At 46.1% G+C, this 23,222-nt stretch overlaps 1 protein-coding gene across 14 annotated transcripts in view; it reads right to left on the reverse strand.

Annotated features, from left to right (window-relative positions):
* The window catches only part of CELF2 (CUGBP Elav-like family member 2), a 663,065-nt gene that overhangs the window by 70,408 nt on the left and 569,435 nt on the right, over positions 1-23,222 (reverse strand). For all 14 annotated transcript variants that reach the window (XM_061435730.1, XM_061435722.1, XM_061435728.1 and 11 more), the window contains one exon: positions 1,849-1,897. In XM_061435730.1, the coding sequence (XP_061291714.1) occupies positions 1,849-1,897 (49 nt within the window). The remainder of the gene's footprint in view (positions 1-1,848; positions 1,898-23,222) is intronic.

Below are 23,222 nucleotides of genomic sequence, written 5' to 3' on the forward strand. Positions count from 1 at the left end.
CTGCCCAGCAGAAACTGCAGAAGAAACCTTCTCTTGGTTCAACTCTTCAGGTATTTTAAGTCTCACGTTTTTAACTCAGTTCTCTGTCAGGTTTATCACGATGGCCTAAGGCTCAAATGAAGCCTCTTCTGCAGACTCTGATCCCATGATCGGCGTCCTGACAGTGTGGAGGATTATGGAGCCAGAGGACAGGGAGCATCTGGTGGCTGGACACTCCAGCATGACCTTCGCTGATTCATCCCACAAATACCAGCTCCATCCCTCCCCTCTCCCAGGAGAAAAAGAACGGACTGCAGGCATGCCCACCTGGAGCATGTGGGCTCAGGGAGCCCGCCTTCTGCCTGGGCAGACACACGGGGTGCAGGGTCCTAAGGGCCAGGGAAGAGTGGGGGTGGGGACACCAGGCACCACTTTATGCAAGCGCTCAGTCACTTACAGCACTAGCCCAAATATCCAGGAAAAAAGATCAGCTCTGAGAGGCAGTTACCTTTATTCCTATTCTATGAATGAGATTAAAGTCCAATCTCTCCATGACTGTCAGATACTGAAACCAGTGACAACGGACACGAGTTCCAGGAGGGAGTGGACAGTGTCTTTTGTGTCCTTTTCTGCTTTTAAAAATTCACTGCTGCAGCCCCGGCCCCTGGCAACCTGCCCGGCACAGAGTAAGTAACTGACGAAGAATTGTCAAACGAAGGACAAAGCGAGTGGACTAAGACCCAAAACAAAGCAGTGGTGGGTTTTAGGCCCTCTGACACCCAACACCACGGCTGCGATAAAGAACTGTAGGAAAAGGAATCAGACCCGAAGAGAAGGGTGTGGCTGCTCAGGATGGTGGTGAAGCACCAATGTTTACTCCCCGACAGGCGAGCCCAGTGCCTGCAGCATCCCCATACGGCAGGGAACTTCCTTCAGAACTTTCCAGTTGATGGGGCCAGAAAATGGGATGCACTACAATCAGCAAAAACACACCTCGTGGAGAGGCAGAGCCTCATCATAATTTACACACGCGGATATGCGGATCTCCGAGTGCGTGGCTTCTGCCCCATGACTAATTAATGAGGTGCAGAGATGCCTGGAGGCCGGAAACCACGCTGATTGTGTCAGTCTTGTGGGATGGGGGTGCTGAGCTCCAGGAAGGCAGGAGATTCCTCTAACACACATTCAGTCAATCCCAAGAATAAAACGAGGAGAGACAGTCTGCACAAGTCGAAGCAGAAACTCCAGAGAGAAATGTGCCCATCAACCCTCTGGTGTCATGGAGAGGCAAGTCAATTATTCCACGGACGTCATCAAATGCATACATATATATTTTTTTGCACTTAAGTGTGTGTTTATTAACCAGCAGACTGAATTCTGAATGAATATAGATTCAAATGCATGGATACAACCTAGAGAAAAGTGCAATCAGACACTCTCAAAGCCAGAGGACCAAAGGAAAGGGGGGAAAAAAGACAGCCCAAGTCCTGGTGGGCGAGGCCCTCCTCATCTGGCTTCTCTGCCTGGTGTAAGGTCATCCCTCCCCCTTGGGTGCCTGTGCGGCTGTCAGAGGAGACAGACAAGAGCCAAAGGCCATAGGGTCACCATACCAATCACATCCCAAACAGAGGGACACGGAAAAACGCCACTTGTAGCATCTTCACAGGTCTTTACACCAGATACAGGAGGGAGGGGGACTGAAGTTCACGTTTCTCCAGAGGTGCCCACCCCAATGGAAGCTCCTGCAGCACATCTCTTTGCCTTCCCCAGAGAAACAGCCAGCTCCTCCCCACACCCCCTCCCCCCACCAGCCTCACTTCTGTGCTTAAGAAAACAGACATTAATAGGAGACAATTAGTCACCACCTACCGTTTGATTTTTCACTATCTGCAGGTTTCATCTGAATGGGATGATGCATCTAAAAACAGAAAAGTGAGAAGGTAAGGCAGACTGAACAACAGTTCAACAGTCTCAGAACCCCATGCTGCTCAACAAGACTACGGATACCTTCATAAGGCATTTAAATAACAACGAGACCTCTCTCAGTTAACAGGAACCATTATATATTAAATGCAAGCGTGTGTTTGATGTTCAGCAACAGGATGCTTTTAAGTCCCAGGGCTCTGTGACACGGTATCATAACACGTGAGCTTTGCAGTCAGGTTCAAGTTCAAAATCTGGTTCTACCACTCAGTGTGGTTTCTGCTAGGATCTGACAGGTGATTCTGGCTCTGCCATTCATTATAGCAGCATGACCCTGGGCAAGCATCTCCTCTGAGCTTTAGTCTCCTCTTCTGTAAGATGGAGGTGACATCTATACAGTAGGGCTGGAGAGAATTATCAGAGAAGACGCATGTGATGTGCTTAACAAATGAGGCATAGGAAAAAACAGCTATCGTTATTTTGTGTTACTACAAATGATTACAGATGGTCCACTTTTCTCCTGGTCATTCTATGTCTGCTGCATGGCTGTTTCTTGGGTTCTAGAGTTCTGAGTAATTTGCAGGTTGACCCATTGATTGATTTAGGTGTCATCATCTAATTTTTATTAAACGTGAAGTATGAGACAGGAATGCAAAGGCAGTGAAAGAATGGACAGAAGGCGAGAGGGAGGGAGTAAAGGATGAGGGAGGGGCTGACAATCCCATTCAGTGCGCATGTAGGTGGAGGAAGCACCTGAGACAGCGTGGGACCAAGATCCTGCATCTTGGAGGAACAAGATGCTCCATGCTCTTTAAATGATGCCAATCACACTCCTGTGCGTGATCTGCAGAGTTGACTCCAAGCACAGAAAGCTGCCACCGTTTCCAATTAAAATAAATTCCTCAAATGACTTTCACGGGCTCTCTCGCTTCATATTTCATCCTACCCCAAGGACTGTCGACGCCACGGGGTAGATGGAATCAGTGGCTGTGCAAATGCTTTTATTATAATGGGTCCCATTCTGTCTGAACCTTTAATTTCCCCAGTGGACTTCCCTCACTTGCCAGCCACAGCTCTGGGTTTTATCTAATTTAAATGAAAGGGGAATGCTACTTGGCTCTGGCACCGAAATGATGGGAAGTGATTATCGGGCGGTCGAGACCACATGCACCTAATGCCTGCCAGGGTCTTCCAAACACTAGAGGAAGAGGACGAGAGAGCAGTACCGGGGGATGAGAGGCTAAATAATTCAGAGCTGCTTCGTTTACGCTCCAAGGCAAGATGCTCTTACGCACAGAACACAGGCCTTGAGGTGTGGGGTCCACTTGTATTCCCACTCCACTCATTAATACGTTCAATTTGTAGAGAAGAGACCAGGATGAGAGTGGAATGCTTAGGGGTCAGTAAGCAGACTTGTCTTTTCAGAAAAGGGGCTGTGGGAGTCCAGGGGAGCAGGCACTTCACTCTGCCTGGTGAGGGCCGTGGGGGTGCTGTGGCAAAGGGCCCGTCTGCTTTGAGTCCTAAAGGCTGGCGGACTCGCCAGCAGAGGAGGAGGGCAGCCGGTGGACTGTCCCACACACAGCAACGGTGGTAAGGAAGCACCCGGCCCTCCTGGAGGCAGTGCAGTGTGAGTGTCTGTGTCAGTGTGGGGGGCACATGAGAAGGGGTACCGGGGCAGCTGGTGTCCAGGCTGCTGACCATCTTGGAGGCTGCTGCTGCTAAGTCGCTTCAGTCATGTCCGACTCTGTGCGACCCCAGAGACGGAGGCCCACCAGGCTCCACCGTCCCTGGGATTCTCCAGGCCAAGAACACTGGAGTGGGTTGCCATTTCCTTCTCCAATGTATGAAAGTGAAAAGGGAAAGTGAAGTCGCTCAGTTGTGTCCGACTCCTAGCGACCGCATGGACTGCAGCCTACCAGGCTCCTCCGTCCATGGGCTTTGCCAGGTAAGAGTAGTGGAGTGGGGTGCCATCTCACAGGCTAAGGCATTGCAATTTCACCTAAAAGTCAGCGATCAGGTATATAATGTTTAAGCAGCAAAGCCATGAGATCCCATTTGCTTTCTCGAAAAGCCACCTTTGGCTGCAGCATTGGAAGGTGGAGACTCAGGAGTCAAGGGGGACAGTTCAGAGGTGACTGACTACAAACAGTCCCCGGAAGCTGGTGAAGGCCTGAACCTCAGAGGGAACTGGCTGGTGGTGGCAGAAGCCCAGGCCTGGACAGCTGAACGTGCAGCGGGACCCCGGCCTGTTCACTTCACCTCTGTGTCCTGCACACAATGCTGTGCCCTACAAGTAACTGCCTCAACAGGGGAAACACGAGAAAGCTGGCCGGGGAGGCGGTGGGCAGAGACTGAGGGGCACAGGTCAGGATGCCCTGCATTTGGTGTGAAGCTGGAAACACGGGTCTCGACTGTCAGGACGGCTCTGGGAGCGGGCTGATGCCACAGGTGTGGCTGAAACTGTCCAGAGAAGAAAGTGAGTGAAGGGAGACGACAACCAAGGGCGGAACCAAGGGACAGCGGGAAGACGAGTCGTCAGAGGCAGAGCAAGGGCCAACCAGAGAAGCAGGGACAGAACTGCGTGCCCCACAGGCGCCACGCAGGGAGTTTCAAGAACAAGGTGGTGGTCAGAGTGAGTGCTGTTAGATGCTGCGTCAAAGTGCCCCATGGTCCTTCTGCATCTGGCAATACAGATTTTTTTTTTTTTAATTTATCAAAACAGCTTCTGTGAGGGTAGTGAGGGCCAGAATGCCAACTTGCAGGTGGTGGGAGGGTAACAGGAAAGGTAATGGCTGATATGATAGATGCAGATAATTACTTCGAGATTTGTTCTAAGAGGTGGCAGGGAGGAAGACAGGAGGCTTGGTGGATGATGAGGGTGGACTCTTTCCAGACAGGAAACACTTGTACAGGTCAATGAGCTGAAATGACTCAGATGAATTTCACGGGTTAAAGCTACAGGAGAGATAAGAGTGCCAACATTACACACAGGACACAAAAAGTCAATGAATAGGACTCTCGCCTTCAAGACACTGCCAACCCAACATGGCGACTGACATGCACGTAACTAAAGGAGAAAGCTGGTGACGAGGATCAGAAAAGCAGTACAGAGAGAGTGCTGTGAGCCCTCAGATCCATCAGCGACGTGCACAGAGGGCTGCTGCTGCTGCTAAGTCGCTTCAGTCGTGTCTGACTCTGTGCGACCCCAGAGACGGCAGCCCACCAGGCTCCCCTGTCCCTGGGATTCTCCAGGCAAGAACACTGGAGTGGGTTGCCATTTCCTCCTCCAATGCATGAAAGTGAAAAGTGAAAGGGAAGTCGCTCAGTTGTGTCCGACTCTTCGCGACCCCATGGACTGCAGCCCACCAGGCTCCTCCATCCATGGGATTTTCCAGGCAAGAGTACTGGAGTGGGGTGCCATTGCCTTGGATGAGGAAATCTGGGAGCTGCAAGGACAGAATCATTTGACTAAAGCTGCCAAGGGCCCTGGGAATCACCTCATTCAATACTCTCAACATCTGAAGGGAACAAGGGACTCCATGAAGGACACACAGCTGGTTAATGACACAGCTGGGATCAGAAACCAGAGTTCCCTACTCTTCAACCAGGACCAATTCCCACAAACTGCATGGCTTCCCCCACAGATGCTGAACACGGTGTCTGGACTCCGGAGCCTACGAGGAGAAGCTGCAGGCACCAGAGAGACGCTCGCTTGGAGGCGCCAGCAGTATCCCCTTGGGGAAAAGCAGTCTCTCTCTGCCTTCCCAGCACGCTTTACCAACAGAACTCCACCATGGGTATTGCGTGAAGACTTGACTCTGGGTTTTCCTGCTGTTGCTGAGAACTGACCCTGATTCTGATCTAAGACTATCCAGAAGGCTCAGGAATGTACCACCGGTAGCAATAAAACAGCCGGGGCCGCTCTGGACTTGAATTGGGTTTGTTTGAACTTGAACTCTTGCATCCGGAGAGGAGAAGGAGAGATCTCCTTATGGAGATCTGGATTGTCAGACCAAGGTGATTCTAAATAGGTGGTTACCCTAGTCCAGGGATGTTCTGAAACCAACTGTGATAACTGTATGTAAAGCGCCTTGACCTTCTTGGAGACAGGTGTTCAATCAGGACTGTATTAGGAATGGCTCATTATCACGAACAGTTCATTTGAGTTTCAAATTCCTGATCAGGTACAGGATGTAAATGTCAAGGAAGACAAAAAAAAAAACGGTTTGGAGGAGTTATTCTTGTAATGTTATGTCACTTCCTCAAAGTCTTATGATTCCAAGAACTTTGGGAGAACTTGTTGAGTGGAGTAGGGAAGTTCCTGCAAAGGAGGGGGCATTCCAGTTTAAAGTTTCAATATAATATAATATTGTAATATAGGGAGATTCCTCCTCTGTAACAGGAAATGGTGTCAAAGATTCACCTCAGTAGGGTGCTAAGACAACTCACACGTTCACTTCATTCCGCTCTGTCACATGGTGGGAATAATGGGTAAACAAGAGTTCTCATCACAACAGAGTGTCTGACGTAAGGGTAGAGAGAGACACACCAGGTGTTTTCCACAGGCGGCGTGGGGACTCAGATAGACGCCCGACACAAAGGAAGGGCAAGTGCAGAACACATCTCAGCTGGAGCGACGGTCAGGCTCAATCCTGAAGGGACCCTGAGGCCACCCAGGACTTGAGTGAAGGGCATTTCAGGGGAGGAACAACCTACTTGAAGGAAGAGAGTCAGAGAACTGAGCCGCACCGCTCCTAACGAATGATGATGACGCATCGTAGCCGACAGAGGGGGCAACGGATGTCTCCAGAGACCATTCATTCACCAAACCCCAAATGACAAAGCGCTGCAAGACCCGCCGTCGGGGATAAGCTCACGATCAGAGAAGTTCAAGCACAGAGAAAGCAGCGCACATCTCAGCCCTGAAACAGAACGGCCCTGGGTTGGCGGCCAGAGGCCACACCCTCACTGCCTTCCTCAAGGACTGAAGATGACACCCGTGGCATCAGAGCTGAAGCTTGGCAACACAGCTTTTGTCACGATGGGGACACTGACCACCTCCACCGCCCGAGCTGGAGGGCGGGGGTATGCACCGTGCTCTGCAGTTGGGCAGGAGACAGCAGTAATGGCAGGAAGGGCCCAAGAGCTTGGCCGTCCCTGTTCCAGTCTCCTGCCTGCATCAGTTACACGCGTGTCCACTCTTTTTTAGACCCTTTTCCCATCCAGGCCATTACAGAGTATGAGTAGAGTTCCTTGTGCCATATAGCAGGTTCTTACTTTATATACAGAAGTGTGTATATGTCAAACCCCATCTCCCACTTTATCTCACCTCCTTTCCCCCTTGGTAACTGTTAGTTTGCTTTCTACATCTGTGACCCTATTTCTGTTTCATAAGTAAGTCCGTTTGTACTTTTTTTTAGATTCCACATGTAAGCGATCGTGATGTCTGTCTTTGTCTTACTTCACTCAGTACGACTATCTCTAGGTCCATCTACGTTCCTGCAAATGGCATCACCTTGTTCTTTTTAATGGCCGAGTAATGCTTCATAGTATATATGTTAAGAGGCATGTTAATTACGCCAAGGCTGCATCTCCATTGTTACACAGGATCAGCTGGGTCTGAAGAAACCGTCACTGGTCTGTATTGCTATGATCTGTCTACACAGAGGAGCCTAGGGATTTACAACCTCTAGCCAGTGGCACTGACAGGGTAGCTTCCTTGAGGCCTGGAGAAACAGCAGCAGTGAATCTAAGCACTCGTGCTAAGTCAGTAAGTTGTGTCCAGCTCTTTGCGACCCTAAGGACCACAGCCCACCAGGCTCCTCTGTCCATGGGATTCATTCTCCAGGCAAGAATACTGGAGTGGGTAGCCATTTCCTTCTCCAGGGGATCTTCCTGACCCAGGGATTGAACCCTCAACTCTTCATGTCTCCTGCATTGGCAGGCGGGTTCTTTACCACTAGTGCCAGCTGGGAAGCCCAGTGAGTCTAAGACTTGAGTCCAGCTCAGCTGCCCTTGGAGCAGAGACCACAGCAGGGCCCTGGATGTCCTACTCCAGTTTCCCCACAGCAGGGGGCCTGTCCAGGGAAATGGCAAAATCAAGTATTTTGGAAACATATCTGCTTCATGGCAGCGCATTTAACAGAGTTCATCGAGTTTATGTTTCTATGAAGAAAGCCTTCTAAACCCATTTCCTTGAAGACTGCTTTGCATGTGACTTTGTTTTACATTTTATTACCGAACAGTGACATCATATCTCACGTTCCACAGTAAGGTATTGGGTAACTTGTTGGTTTCTATTTAGTCCTACTTAAAGGCAAATGAAATCTATAGATAAACAACTAGGATTTACTGTATACTACAGGGCATTATGTTCAATATCTTGGAATAAACTATAATGGAAAAGAATAAAGGAATATATATAATTACACATACATATATATGTATACCTGAATCACTTTGCTATATACCTGTATATTACTAATGTAATACTATCAACTATATTTCAATTAAACAAACAAACAAATGCAGATGAAGTCTGATGAAAGGGGGATTAGTCAAGCAGTTTCGAGAGAAACTGGCTGTTACTTTCAGTTACATCTGGGTATTCAGTATTGATCATGAAAGCAAAGGGCACTGTGACCGCAGCCCACTGAGCTGCTGTCTCTAGGGGGGCCGATCAGGGCCTCTTGACCTGTGGGCCCTCCTCTCTGACGTGGGCTAGTTTCATCCCATGCCCCCACTCTCTCAGGAAGCTGTCAGCGTCCAGGGCTCCAGCCTCCAGGAAGCCTCACCCCGTAGCCTGCCTCCTAAAGGTGAGTGCACGGCCCCTGGCCCTCCCTCAGCGTATCCCCCACATGCACAGGGGCCCTAGATCTGAGGCCCTTACTGCTGGCAGGACCTGCTGCTTGTCAGTCTGGAACATGTCAGCCTTGGATGTGTCACCAAGAGTCTGGCTGCAGCTCACAGAAATGAAGATGAGGACGTAACTACAGGGCAAAGGCACCCCCCAAAGGCTGTGGAGGTGACGGCATGGGGAGGGAGCTACAGACGCCCCTGGCGGCAGCCGTCACCACCCTTGCGATGAGTCCTGTCGCATCCCAGTGACAAAGACAAGCCTGGACCACAACCACCAGCATCCACGAACCACACTCTATGAAGTCTGAGTCATTTCCCCAGATCTTTCTGCCTCGATCCTGTGATGGCTAAGGAGGTGATTCTGAGCTGAAACGGCCAGTGTTAACCCAGATGGAGGCTAGAAGACCCAGGACCCTGTTTCTCACACCAAGGAGAATTTGTATTGAAACTTGTTTAACCCTGGCCATCACCAAAGGATGAGTGAACCACCTTTAACACCAGACTCAGTATAAAACATGCCATTTTTTAACCTGAAATGGATTTTACAGAGTCACCACCACGCACCTCATTATTAACCCCATTGTGAGCCCTAGAAAGAGCAGCCGTGATGGCACATGTTATAAGCTTACTGCCCACAGAGTATTTAAAGGGAGGAGGAGAGGGGAGGGAGGAAGTGAATGCATGAAGGAGCCATGTGCCGAATGAGAAAATTAACAGACTCCGCTCAGGAGAGATGAACTGGAACTTCTCTTGCGCTCCCTCCCTGCCAACGCAAACCTGACTCATGGAGAATATACGTCGAATATTGTTGGACAGCAGACTACGAGATACCAAAGGCATCTTCGCTTCCTCAATTTTTCTCCGAAATGTTTTGCAAATGGGCAAAATAAATTTCAGAAGAACTGCCACCAGCTGGAGGCAGCCCATCACCCCAAAGTCAGATGTACTGTCAAGGGATCTTCTATGACCATAAGGAACTCCCAGAGCCATAGAGGCTCCCCCATCTCTCTGGGAAGGAAATTCTGCCATTGCCATCACTGCTTTTTATACTCTGCGTAAAGGAGACTGGGAAGAAAAAAAGGGAGTTTTAGGAATGTTGACCTCTCAGTATTGAATAAGGACCTTTGAATTTCTCTGATTTTTGAAAATGGTGATGTATCGATAAACTTCCCAAAACATCTTTTAACACAGTAACGCCTCCACAAGAATACAGGTGACCAGAGTCACATGTGGGATCCGTCTCCATCAGGATGAAGCTGGGCTTGGCGCTCACAATTGTGTTTGCTACGTAAGTAGAGCATTTAGGCAATTTTGGTGAAAACAGAGGAAATCTCCCCTATGCTCTCAGTTTTCCTGGGCTAAGCACTGATTGCTGTAGGCTCTTTTTATGTATCCTAACTAATTTAATTCTCACAACGACCCTGAGATAGGTGTGAATAAGGAACTAAAGAGACAGGGTTGGGGGAGGGATGGAAGGAGGAAGACAAAGAGAGATTAAAGAACTTGGCGGAGGCACAGGGAGCAGTGTGGAGCAGGGATTTGCGCTGGGGCTGTCTCAGGCTGCAGCACAGACTCTCATCCCCTCCTGCATACTGAGCCTCCCCTTAGCATATCCAGACAGCTATGCTGTGAGATGGTGGTTGCTAAGAACTGAGAGGATTACCAAAATCTCCTCTTCCACGCTAGACATAAAGACTCTCTCAGTCTGGAGGGTACCTCCCAATTAGAAACTTATATATGAAGGTGTGTATATGTATATATGTATACATTCATATATACTTCACATGCACATATGAAATACATACTTTAAAGACTTATTTAAACAAAGACCCCAGTTCAGCAATTTTTCCCACCTCTTACTCTCAGCCTCTGGCAATCACTTTTCCTCTGTATCTGTGAGGTTTTTTTTAAATTAATTTTTAGATTCCACATATAAGGGAGATCATAAAATATCTGTTTTTCTGTGACTTATTTCAATTTAGCATACTACCTTCAGGGTCCATCATTCGTCCAAAGACAAGATTTCATTTTTTAAATAGCTGAATGATATTTCATTATGAATGTATATATGTGTATATATACATATACATACATACATATTTAAATATGAAACAATCTCTTAATTCATTCATCAAACACTTTGGTAGCTTTCATATCTTGGCTATTGTAAATATACGCTGCAATAGACATGGGAGTACTGGTTATCTTTTTCAAGTTAATGTCTTTGTTTCTTTCAGATAAATACCTAGAAGGAGAACTGAGGTATCATATGGTAGTTCTATTTTTAAATTTTTGAGGAAATTCCACACTATTTTTCAAAGTGGCTGCATCCATTCACATGCCCACCAACAGTGGACAACGGTTCCCTTTTCTTCACATCCTCAGCAACACTTTTTATTTTTTATCTTTTTGACAACAGCTCTTCTGACAGGTGTGAAGTTATAGCTCACTGTGGTTCTGATTTGCAATTCCCTGAAGAATAACAATGCTAAGCATCTTCTCGGGTGCCTCCTGGCCATCAAGATGTCTTCTTAGGAAAAATGTCTATTCAGATCTTCTGCCCATTTTTAAATCACATTGTTTTTTTTGCTACTGAGTTGATGAGTTCCTTATATATTTTGGATATTAATCCCTTGAATATATGATTTGCAAATAATTTTCTCCCATTCATTAGATTGTCTTTTCTTTTTGTCAATAGTTTGCTTTGCTGTGCAGAAGTTTTTCAGTGTGATGTGGTCTCACTCATTTATTTTTGCTTTTCTTGCCTCTGCTTTGGTAACAGTTTCAAAAAAAATCATCACTAAGAGCTATGTCAAGGGGCTTGCCACCTATGTTTACTTCTAGGAGTCTTACGATTTCAGGTCTTACATTAAAATCTTTAATCCATTTTCTTAATTTTTGTGTACTGTGTGAATTTTGTGTCCAGTTTTCCCTACATCATTTGAGACTGTTCTTTGCCCACTGTGTATATTCTTGGCTCCTCTGTCATAAATTAATTGACTATATACGTGTAAGTTTATTTCCTGGGTTTCTATTCTGTTCCATTGATCTATATGTTTGTTTTTAATGTCCATACCATACTCTTTTGATTGCTACAGCTTTGTAATATACTTTGAAATAAGGGGCATGTTGCTTCCAGCTTTGTTCTTTTTCAAGACTGCTTTGCCCATTCAGGGTCTTCTGTTGTTCCATACAAATTTTACAACTATTTGTTCTGTTTCTGTGAAGCCTATCAGTGGAATTTTGACAGGGATGGCACCAAATCTGTAGCTTGCCTTGGGTAGTATGGCAACTATAATAATATTAAGTCTTCTGATCATGAACACAGAAAATCTTACGTTTATTTGTGTCTCCTTCCACGCCTTTCAATTAAGGTCCTGTAGTTTTCTATATACACTCCTTGGTTAAATTTATTATTTTAGATGCAATTGTAAATGGAACTGTTTTACTAATTTCTCTTTCTGATATTTCATTATTAGTGAATAGAAACACCACAGTTTTTTTGTGTATTCACTTTGAATCCTGTGACTTTACTAAATTTGCCTATGAGTTCAGTGTTTTGATGGAGTCTAAGGTTTTCTCTATATAATATCATATATCATCTTCAAATAGTGAGAATTTTTATGAAAAAAAAAAAGATAGCTTAAGGGACTTATGAGACAACACTAAAAAGGACGGGCATTCATATTCTAGGGATCCCACCAGGAAAATAGACAAATGGCAAGAATAATTATTTAAGGAAATAATGGTTGAAAGCCTACTTAACCTGGGGAAGAAAACAGACATTCAGATCCAGGAGCCCAGAGTGTTTCAAATAACTCAAAGAGATCCACACAAAGACAGATTATAATTAAAATGTCAGAAGTTAAAGACAAGAAAAGACTATTAAAAGCAGCAAGAGAAAAAGAAGAAGCCCCCATAAGATTACTAGCAGGTTCTTCAGCAGAAACAATGAAGGCCACAAGGGAATGCCACAATACGTTCAAAGCGCTGGAAAACAACACAGAACTCCCAACCAGGACTACTCTACCCAACAGATGTATCGTTCAGAATTGAGAGTTTTCCAGACAAGCAGAAACCAAGTGAATTCAGTAGTACACTAACAGAGTCGTATGCCATGATCAAATAGGATTTGTGCCAGGGATGCAAGGATGATCCAACATCCACAAATCAGTCCATGTGACATCCCGTTTTAAAATGAAGCTTAAAAATCATGTAATAATCAACAGATGCAGAAAAAGTGTTTGACGACATTCAACATCTATTTGTGAGAGGAAAAAAAAAACCTCTCAACAAAGGGGGTACAGAGGGAATGCACCTCAATCTAATAAAGGGCATGTATGACAAGCTCACAGGTAACACACTAAACCGTGAAAAATGGAAAGCGTTTCACTTCAAGCTCAGCAACAAGACAAGGAGGCCCGCTTCTGCCACTTTCATTCAACGTAATACTGGAAGTCTTAGCCACAGCAATGAGGTCCAAGAGAAAGAAAGACAAGACATATAGACCGGAAAGGAGGAAGTAAAATATTTTAGGCTCAGGACAAAAATGACTGTCCAGGTTTTCTCTATGAAAAAGGTAGGAAAGAAAACTTAAAATGCTGTCGTGAGTCAAAGAAAAACAGCCTTACGGCCATACTAGGAAAGTATAGCTCTGATCTGTGTGCCATCTGACCACGAACTGTATGCTCTAATTCAGACAGATTAAATGTTAGTTCTTCTACAGTTCCTTCAGGTCATTTAAAATACATGCAAAATGAAAGTAGACTGTGAAGTTTATATTATGGGCCAAGTTATCCAAAATGTTCTATACCTATGATGATGAGAAACAATTGATAAGCAAAATTAGCTCTCAGTCTATGAGAGAATAATAGTTTTGAATTACTGACAACTGATCTACAGTTTGTGGTTTCTTCACAAACTGTTAGTGGGAAAAGTACACTGGAATCTATAAAATGAATCAAGTATAGACCACTTATTAGATAAGTCAGCATTTACACAGGTAGGCATTGGTATTTGGCTTTATGATAGTTGACTGAATTGTACAATGCCTGTTTCTATTTGAATGTGTGTGTGTGGTCACGCTCAGTTGTGTCCAACTCTTTGCAAGAGGAGCCCACTAGGCTCCTCTGTCCATTGAATTCTTCAGGCAAGAATACTGGAGTGGGTTCCTATTTACAACTTCAGGGGATCTTTCTGACCCAAGGATCAAACCCACGTCTCTTGTGTCTTCTGCACTGGCGGGTGGACTCTTCACTGTAGTACCTGGGGAGCCAAGTAATCATCTGAATACTGATTTGGAAGGCAGCTACACTCACCACCACACCACCCATGCTGAACGCTGCTTGGGAAATTCTGGAGAACACCGTGTAGACAGCGGCCTTTTGAAGATGCAGATTCGCTGGTGGAAGCAGAGTGAATGGGATTCCTTTATGCTTTGAGTCACAGTACTATTTCAAATTGCTCTTTTATGCATCTCTGCTGCTCCTGCTGCTAAGTCACTTCAGTCGTGTCCAACTCTGTGTGACCCCATAGACAGCAGCCCACCAGGCTCCTCTGTCCCTGGGATTCTCCAGGCAAGAACACTGGAGTGGGTTGCCATTTCCTTCTCCAATGCATGAAAGTGGAAAGTGAAAGGGAAGTCGCTCAGTCATGTCTGACTCTTAGCAACTCCATGGACTGCAGCCTACCAGGCTCCTCCGTCCACAGGATTTTCCAGGCAAGAGTACTGGAGTGGGGTGCTATCGCCTTCTCCATTATGCATCTCTAACTAAGTTAATAGAGAAGGCACACAGAAAACTTTAAATGAATATTTGCCAACGTATATCTTTACAAAAGTGATCAAAGCCAAGAATAAAAGGGGATGTGAATATGACAATAACAAAGAAACATGTTATCCTTTCTCTTTCCATGGCAAATCACAACCAGAGGAAAAAAACCTACAGTGGAAATAAATGACTATTTCTTCCTAATAGCCACTGATACATGTGAAGTGCTTAAAGCACTGCCTGCATAATATGTGCCCAGTAAAGTTATCATTATCATTGTCATTACTATTTGACAAAGCAAAAGGAGATCGCTGAAGGAAAAGGCCCCAATCGAAACATGCTGCAAGGAACAGCCTTTCTTGGTCACATGGGAAGTTTACAGTTAATACTGCTCCCAGCTTTTTCCATATATACTAACAACCCAGTGAGAGAAAACGATCTACAGAACCCAGAATTATGTATCTGCTTTTGGCTTCTCGGGCTCCAAAGGCAGCCTTTTTTTTTTTTTTTGCTGTAATGTTACTGGCTATTTACATTTCTGTTACAGTCCTGTGGTACACGAGAGGGGGAAAGTCAAGCAGCATAACCATTTAGTCCTGGCAAAAAATAAAATAAATAAAATATTGCAGGAAAATTAGATTACTCTGGGTGGAATTACAGGAGGGGAGCTAGAGTCTGCTCTGGTGATTAAGTCATCATTTCTGACAGATGACTCTAATCGCCTGTCAAATAGCATTCCTCAACCCCATCTGTAACTTGGCGTCCTCGTTACTCAGCCCGTGTTACCTTCTGTATAGGAAACACACACAAGCAAGGGGAGGTGCAGCCCGGCGTTTATTACACTCATTAGCTATAATTAGGTTCTGTGTTTTCATACTAAGTAATAACACGAGCTTCCATTTTGCTTTATTTATTCTTAAAATTAGAGGAAAAATGAATAGGCTCAAAATAAGAGGCACAGAACGTGAATGAAAAATAATTGTTATAACAAAGTGCGAGCGTAATGCTTTTCGAAGCATCCCCATTGAAGAAGGATGTTAATCCTTTCTTAATTTTTCATGGAACTGTTGTAAGCATATTACTTAGAGAGGTAAATCTATGACACTTTTTAACCCTCTAGTCAGATGCGGGGCCTAATTAGCTGTGATTTCAGTAGAAGGTATTATTACTATGTTTAGTCTTATTTTTACAAACAGAAAGCAATTTCTTTGATAAGATTTTGGTTCTTCCCTCTGTCACTGACTCTCTGGGATAGAGTATAAACAAATGATCCAATTAGCTGTGCTCCCAAATAAATACAATGAAAAGCAAAGCAGAACCAGTTAAAATCGAGTGACTGTACTTAGGCTCTCTGGAATCCTCTGTTTAGAGCTGCATGTTTTAATGACGCAAGACTGGAGGGCCTAGAACAAATCCAGAAATGGAGGTAAGTGGAAAGACAACGTGGGAAGAGGTGTGCAGGATCACAGTGCCACTCAGGCCACAGGACAACACCCATGAGCACAGCAGAGGACCACACAAGTCACACACGCACGGGACGGAGTGCAACAGCCACTCCTGGTTAATAAGCCCAAATTAACAATAGACAGATATGCTTTCTAACCATGACTTCCTTCTGACAGTGGAACTGTCTTCCCAAACCCAGTGATGAATGTGCCAAGAGTCACTCTTCCAGATGTTACCCAGACGCTCCATTAGATACGCTCCCTGACTGAGCCAGGGAAAACACAGATGGAAATAACAGGGCCTGACCTGGCCACAGAGGAGTGACTTAATGACCTGGTCGTTTCCCTACATTGCCAGTATGATGGTCCTACAGGTCACAAACTTAGTATCCTCTCGTATTTTAAGACAGATGAGTCTGGTTTAAAAACAAATTGTCCTCTTGACATTAGCCTTGACCCATTACGGCCACCTTCGGGCTCGCCTCTCACATGGCCGGGGCCTAACCCCAAAGCCAGCCCACTGGGCTCGCGGTGGCCCCCTGCCTGACAGCTGTCATCCAGGTGGTCACGGTTACCCAGGTCTCAGCTCCCTGGACTGGGGGCAGCGAGGCCTGTGGGCTCGTGAGCAGAGGGTGGTCAACTTCCCTCACTGATGTGCCCTCTGGGGGGAGATGCCTGTTGTGCTTAACTGGCCCTTCTGCTGGGTCCACGTGTCTGGTGGACTCCTCATCCTGTTGGGAAGTTTAGTCAGACTGGGAGCATGTTTCCTCCTTGATCTCTCTGCCCCCTTCCCAGGACCCAGCTCAGTTCATGACGCTCCCTGGTACAGTTTCCCAGGCTTCCCTCTACTCAGTTTCAGCCACACTCCTGCCTCACTCTTGCAGGAAGCAGCCCTTTGCACAGTGAAAGCTGCCCACACTGCACTGGGTTTCGGTCGGTCCCGGGAAACACCAGTGTGGGGTGAGCCTGGGGCTGAAGCAGCATCAGCCCAGGACTGGCAGCAGCTGTCCGCTCTGTGTTCCCAGACCCCTTGTGGGACCAGTACCCGGGCCACACTGGCTTACTCTTCTGCTTCTTGGAATTCTCACTCTAGATCTGTCTCTGTCAAGTTTCTTTCCAACTCCTGCTCACACAGATGCCTGTAACGGACTCCTTGCATGCTGCTCCTTGCCTCCCAGAGCATCATACACGCTGCTGCCTTTTTAATCCACCGAAAATGCAGGTGTCATGATGTCTGTGCCTGGCTCAAACACTTTCAATGACCTATCAAATTACATTCTGGCTCCTTGGCCCATCTTTCAAGGAACTCCATGCTTTGGTCCCAAATTACCTTTTCAGGGTGACTTCCCACGATTGCTTTACATTTCCCATCTCTTCTAGTGAAACTGAAGAACCTCTTCTTCCTGGTTCTTCTGCCACAGGCTCACCCATAGAAAGGCATCATAGTCCTTCCCGTGCATCTACAGAGTATTTTCTTTGTCAATAATAGCCTCTGTATATTTGTTACTCAGAAACACCTGTATGTCAAGTTACAGGCCAATCATATGAAATTGCCATTTCTGTAGGTTAACAATGGTTGACTGGTGAGATGTCATACAGTATGACCTCCCATCCTGCACAGCAAGGAATGGTATCATCTTCTTTTCAGATGAACCATAAGAAGCCCTAAACATTCAGGTCATGCAGGATACCTCCTTTGCTGGGCTTGAAGATCTTTCCAGTAATCCATCTGCATATTTACAAGTTGTATCAGTTCAATTAAACATCGACTTGATAACATAAAATAAGACGACCCTCTAAACCAACCTTGGACTTGATGGGTATTTGGTGTGCAACCCAAGACACTTTTTAGCTGCTCTTAGTAGCTTCCATGCTCTCTCAAGATCACTGATGCTTTATCCAGTAATCTCCAGTTTCCTTTCAACTCTAAGGCAAACCAAAGCCACGACACCACGATGCCCCTCTAACAAGCAAATCTTTAAAACCTCTGGTTCAAAACTAACTTGGAAGATTTAAGCCAACCGTATCTTATCTTGAACCTTCTGACAGGGAAAGGCGTTTCATCTCATCAGCAGAAAAGCATCACTGAAGCCTGTATTCTAATGACCCTGCCAGAGCTTAGCTTCTCAGTTCTCAGTGTTTGAGTTGCTCTGCCAGCCACGTTTATTAATTAGTGTATAACATTTCCATCTCTCTGCAAGTTGCAACCTCTCATAAAAAATGCATGATTTGATTGGCTTAGGAATGACAACTTCATTTACAACAGTCAAATAAATACCATACCTCACTCAGCAGTCTCTTCCCATTTATTTATTTAACTACCTCCATGGCCTTTGGGATTTGTACTGACTCAGTGAATGAAAGGAGATAACTAGTGTAATTTTCTTTTCTTAATCATGTTTAAGCAAAAATGATTAAATCTCTTTTTTTTAAAGAAACGAGGAATGGCTAAAAAAAATTCCCTACTAAAAATAGATGGCAAATTTGAAAAAATGCCTTAAGGGCTATTTCATACTACCCATGTTTAAAATGCAAATCCATTAAACATCTGAGCAAGACATCTGATATTGTTTTTAGCAGCTATATTTATTCATCTCATCTTCCGCCATGGTACTAAAGTTCGGTTGATACTTTGCCAAATGAGGATCTCTCCTCCAGTGCTGCTAATTCTTTATGAGTTTAAGCTTAATTTCACGGTCTTGTTTTGATCTCCACCTTCTATTCTAATGTGCAAGATCATTTACCAACTTTGGAAACGACTTGTTGGCAGAGCTTAGGGAAATTTTGACGGTTCGATTGTTCTATAAATACCTTCCCTGAAGCTCTGTCTTCTAGAGATTAAATTCGAGGCTTGGGCCTTTCAATATATGGCATGTGACCAAAGTTTAAATGGCAAAGGGAAACTAAGAAAGGGGATCCACAAGATAAGACTTTCCTAAGAAATTTATCCTAAGGAAGTAAAGGGAGAACCCTTCCCTGACATTCCATCTGCAGCGGCAAATCTACTCTGATGGTTTTCTGCTTCTCTGTATGTGCTGTACTGAACGTGGGTCTGGGAAACTGTGGTTGCTTTATGTTTGCTTTGTAATGGAAAGAACACCTCAGTCAGAATCATGAGGTTTGGGGGGGGTCTGCATGTTGGCTTTGCCAATGCTAAGCACCTCGAGTCGAGCCACTTGGCCTCGTTAAGCTCCAGGAAACTCATGTTGGAAGCAAGGATCGTATCAGCAAATTCACGGTCCGGTCTTGAGTGTATGTTTCATCTTGTGCTTCTAGTCTTTAGGGTAGGAGTCTATGTGACCCGAAGGAGTGTGAAAGACCACGGAAGAGCTGAGGCTACGCACACTCCTCTTACTGTCACCCCACCAGTGTGTAAAGAACTCTCGAGATTATCTGATACTGTTAGAGTGTCTACGAATAAAAGCTATCCCCTTGGGAGTTTGTTTACTCAACAAACATTTGCGGAGCCAGAGCCAAAGGTACGAGGCCCCACCCTGGCCTCTGAGAACGTTACTTCTGAAGCTGGAGCTCTGTGTGGGAGACACTGATGCATAAGTCATAGCGGAACAGAACACAGCAGTGGGGAGGGTGAATTTCAGCACAGGCGAAATTACGCACCGTGGACCACAAAGCGGGAACATTCACTCCTGCCTTCTGGAAGCGTGAGGCTGCGTTTTCATGGCGGGAACACTGTGTGAGCCAGGATGGCAAAGAAACTGAAGACACGGTGGAGACACGAGATGGAGTTCCCACCTCAACCTCGAGAGTCGACAGTTGTGTTCATTTTTTTTCAGCCATAAGACACAATACAACAATGTTCACAGACTCCCAAGAGCAGCTAAGGAAATGTGAAGCCCCCAGCATCCGGTGGTACTTCCACCATCCACTCCCCTGCAGGAAAGCACTCAGAAGACTAACAAGTTTAGCTCTAGGTAGGATAACTCCAAAAATTCCCCTAAGCCCATCTGTGCTTTTATTAGCTGTGATGACAACTGATGAGACCCAAGTGATGAAGAGGCTGAAGTTGCAGAGCTGCTTCTCAGGGAGAACACAGACCTCCCCACTGATGATAAATGGGGCCCAGGCAGGGGGAAGACACAGGATGAGGGGAAGCTGAGGATGATCTCAGCTTCTTGTCCTGGTTGGCCCTCATGTCCATGTAAGGTGACGCACGAGGAGGGCTGGGCTTGTAGGGGGAGAGGACTTCAGTTTTGGAATTTCCTGTGGGCCATCTGGATGGAACTTCCCAATAACAGATGCTGAATATCCAGGTTTGGGGCTTGACAGAAAGGTCTGATGTCAAGGTCAAGTGTGGGGATCCAATAGCCTCCACGGGGTGGAAGGAAGCCAGGAGAATGAATGACGGAGACACAGTGAAGTCGCCCCATATGAGAAAGTGACCCTAGGGTGCAAAGAGGTTTAAGGCGTAGTCCTCTGCTTTGCCATCTTTAGGAGAAATATACGTTTTCCTAAGAACATCGTTGATCATTTCTCTTCACTGTGTGTGGGAGGCACTGGGAAGACACAGCTTGAGACGCCTTTCCGTTCTTGTCTGCACTCAGCTCTGTTCTGCTCCAGCTTCGTCCGTGTTCCAAGCTTTAGGCCAGACCCAGCCTCCCGTCCATAAATCAGTATCAGGGCAGCCAGCTGGTGTATTTTTTTTTCCTTTCATTTCTTAGAATTTTGTTAAAGTCTCAGCTACATTTTCTCGTTCCCAATAAAGCTTTTAAAAGATACAATGGAAATGTTGATATTCTGCATTTCCATAAAACTCATCTTTGAGCCTATCATGTTTAGAGAAGAGAATCAAACTAAAATGCTGACGAAAACACCCCAAGAATCCAACTACCACATCTGTCTAACCAAATGCTGCCAAAGAGACTGAAGGTCATGCTCAAATGAGACTCTGAGATGTTATTCTGGGAGCCGGACACTCAGCACAGTTGCGGTGGAAAGACCTGCCCTGTTGGAGCCCTAACCTGTATGCAAAGGGCTTTTCATTTTCTTTTTCTCATCGGTGACTGAGTGACTTTCACCTGAGAAGCAAATGATACAGAAATACGAGGGTGTGTCTTTAAAATTAGTACAGAGAGAATACTTCTTTTTGATCTGCTTCATCGGGGTACCTCTCAGGAGGTGTCTCAAGGATTGAAACCTCCTTAGCCTTGTGTTCTCTCTTCCTTCCTGAAGGATAAGAGGGGTTCATGGTTAGTCAGCTGCATCTGGCTTCTGATTGTTTCCAAGACCAAAGATAAGGGGCTCAACTTGTGGGACTCAGAGCACAGTGAGCACCAGAGAGAAAACAGTAAGGGTTATGAACCTCCAAACCGCCTAAGGAAGAAGCAGAAGCTTTTTTTTTTCTTTTCCTAAAGCTCAAATCCAGCTCAAATCAGAGACTGAAATAAAAAAAAAACAGGCAGAGGAAGGTGAGCATGACAGAGTAGGTATCAACTGTACACAAACCCAGCTGATGCAAGTTCTTCCTCAAGGGCTAGTCATTTGCTTGCGCTAAAAACGAGCAGCACAAGGTGCGTGCGGCAGGTCCAGAGGAAGCCTGGTGGTCTCCCTCTTGCATAGCATGTTCTCCTTCTGGGCCCCCTTTTCTCCTGGGGTCTAATACACCATCAGCAGCTGTGACACCGAACTCTTCTTCCTCTGAGCACCTCCTGTCCCGTCCACTGCCTGGCCTTCTGCTGCTGCTTTGGTCAGTCAGCCATGATTCATGCTTTGATGCTGGCCTGACAAGTGACAGCTGTGACTTCAGGAGAGGTTGGCTGTGGATTCCATCCTTTGTGGTGACAAGCGGCCCTGTGCAAACAGACTGCTACCGAGAACGCTTGAGGATTAGAAATAAGCCAAAATGCGAAAAACGTCTTTAGATTTGTAAGAAGAATGGATGGAAAACGAGAACCCCGTCAAGGTGAGGTCTCACGACGACTTTCTTTAGGGCAGGTGACTGTCCTTTCAAGCCTTCCAAACTGCAGAAACGTAGGGACCTAAAGCATCTCTTTCCAGGAGACAGTCAATACTCTACCCTAGCGTTCGGGTGGTGGTTTACAGCTTCTTGCCTCTCAAGCTGTGATTCCAAGAGAAACAGGAGAGTAAGCCCCCTGCTTTCCTCTGAAGGCGTTTCAAGTCCATGAAGGACAAAGCAGCAGGGATTCTAGAAGCTCCTGTGAGATGGGGCTGGGCTGATGAGTATTATGGATTAACTCTTGGTGGCAGAAAATCGCTATTCTTGCTTCAGAATAAAACAGGGCTGAAAACAGCACCCACTCCACTCATCCCCTCCCAGTCTGGGGCCCGTGAATTCTGCATCAGTCTCATCTATCTCATCTGTGGGTCTTTTGAGTGTTGATGGGATGGAAAAATACAAGTGCCCAGAAACAAGGATGCTGGAGAAGGAAGCGTCCCTTCCAGCCCCAGTGGAGCTGCCTCTTCTTCACCTGTCCTGGATGGGCAGGTCACCCCGATGCACTGTTAAAGAGTGTCCACAAGGGCACCAGGGAAGGTGTCCGTGTCTCTGCCTTCTCCAGGACTCAGATGAGTGGAGAGACAGACTGAGCGGTGGCAAGAGGCACGTAAGCACACACATTCGGCGCAGCTTAAAGGGAACTGCGATGGCTTCCCAGGACAGCAGCACTGATGGGCCTGTTTCTACCAGTGCATAAGCACCAAACTTCACACACTAGGTATTCACATCATCCAGGGATCTAGTTCAAATGCAGGTCTGGGGTGGGGCCAGAGGACATTTCTAACACGCTCCCAGATGATGGCCATGCCTCTGATCCACAGACCACAGCTTGAGTAGCAAGCCCATGCTGTACTCGTGGGAGGACAACCAGCAGGTAAGGGACTCGCAGGCATCTGGATGGACGGCGGAAGAGGCTAACTGTTCACCACCACCACACGCCTCTGCGGGCTGATGACGATCCCCCCAGCTGCCATTCTCAAATCTGCCTAAACACAGGGCTCGCTGGGGGGACTTTAAATACATTGAAGCTAAGCTACCACCCTGAGAAATTCTTAGCTAATTTGCTCGAGCTATGGCCTGGGCATTTGCAGTTTCAAAAATTCCCCGGGTGAGACTGGTTATCAGTCAGGGTTACTAATCATCCCCAGCTGTAGATGCAGATGGACTTCATGATTAAGGACTTTCCTTTTTCTTCCTTCCATTCTTCATAAGTTCATCTCATTCATCTGTCATTTTAGGTAAGGGGCCAGGAAGAATATTGTCATTATCTCTCTG

This window comes from Bos javanicus, chromosome 13 (assembly GCF_032452875.1).
Source record: "Bos javanicus breed banteng chromosome 13, ARS-OSU_banteng_1.0, whole genome shotgun sequence".
Taxonomy (NCBI): domain Eukaryota; kingdom Metazoa; phylum Chordata; class Mammalia; order Artiodactyla; family Bovidae; genus Bos; species Bos javanicus.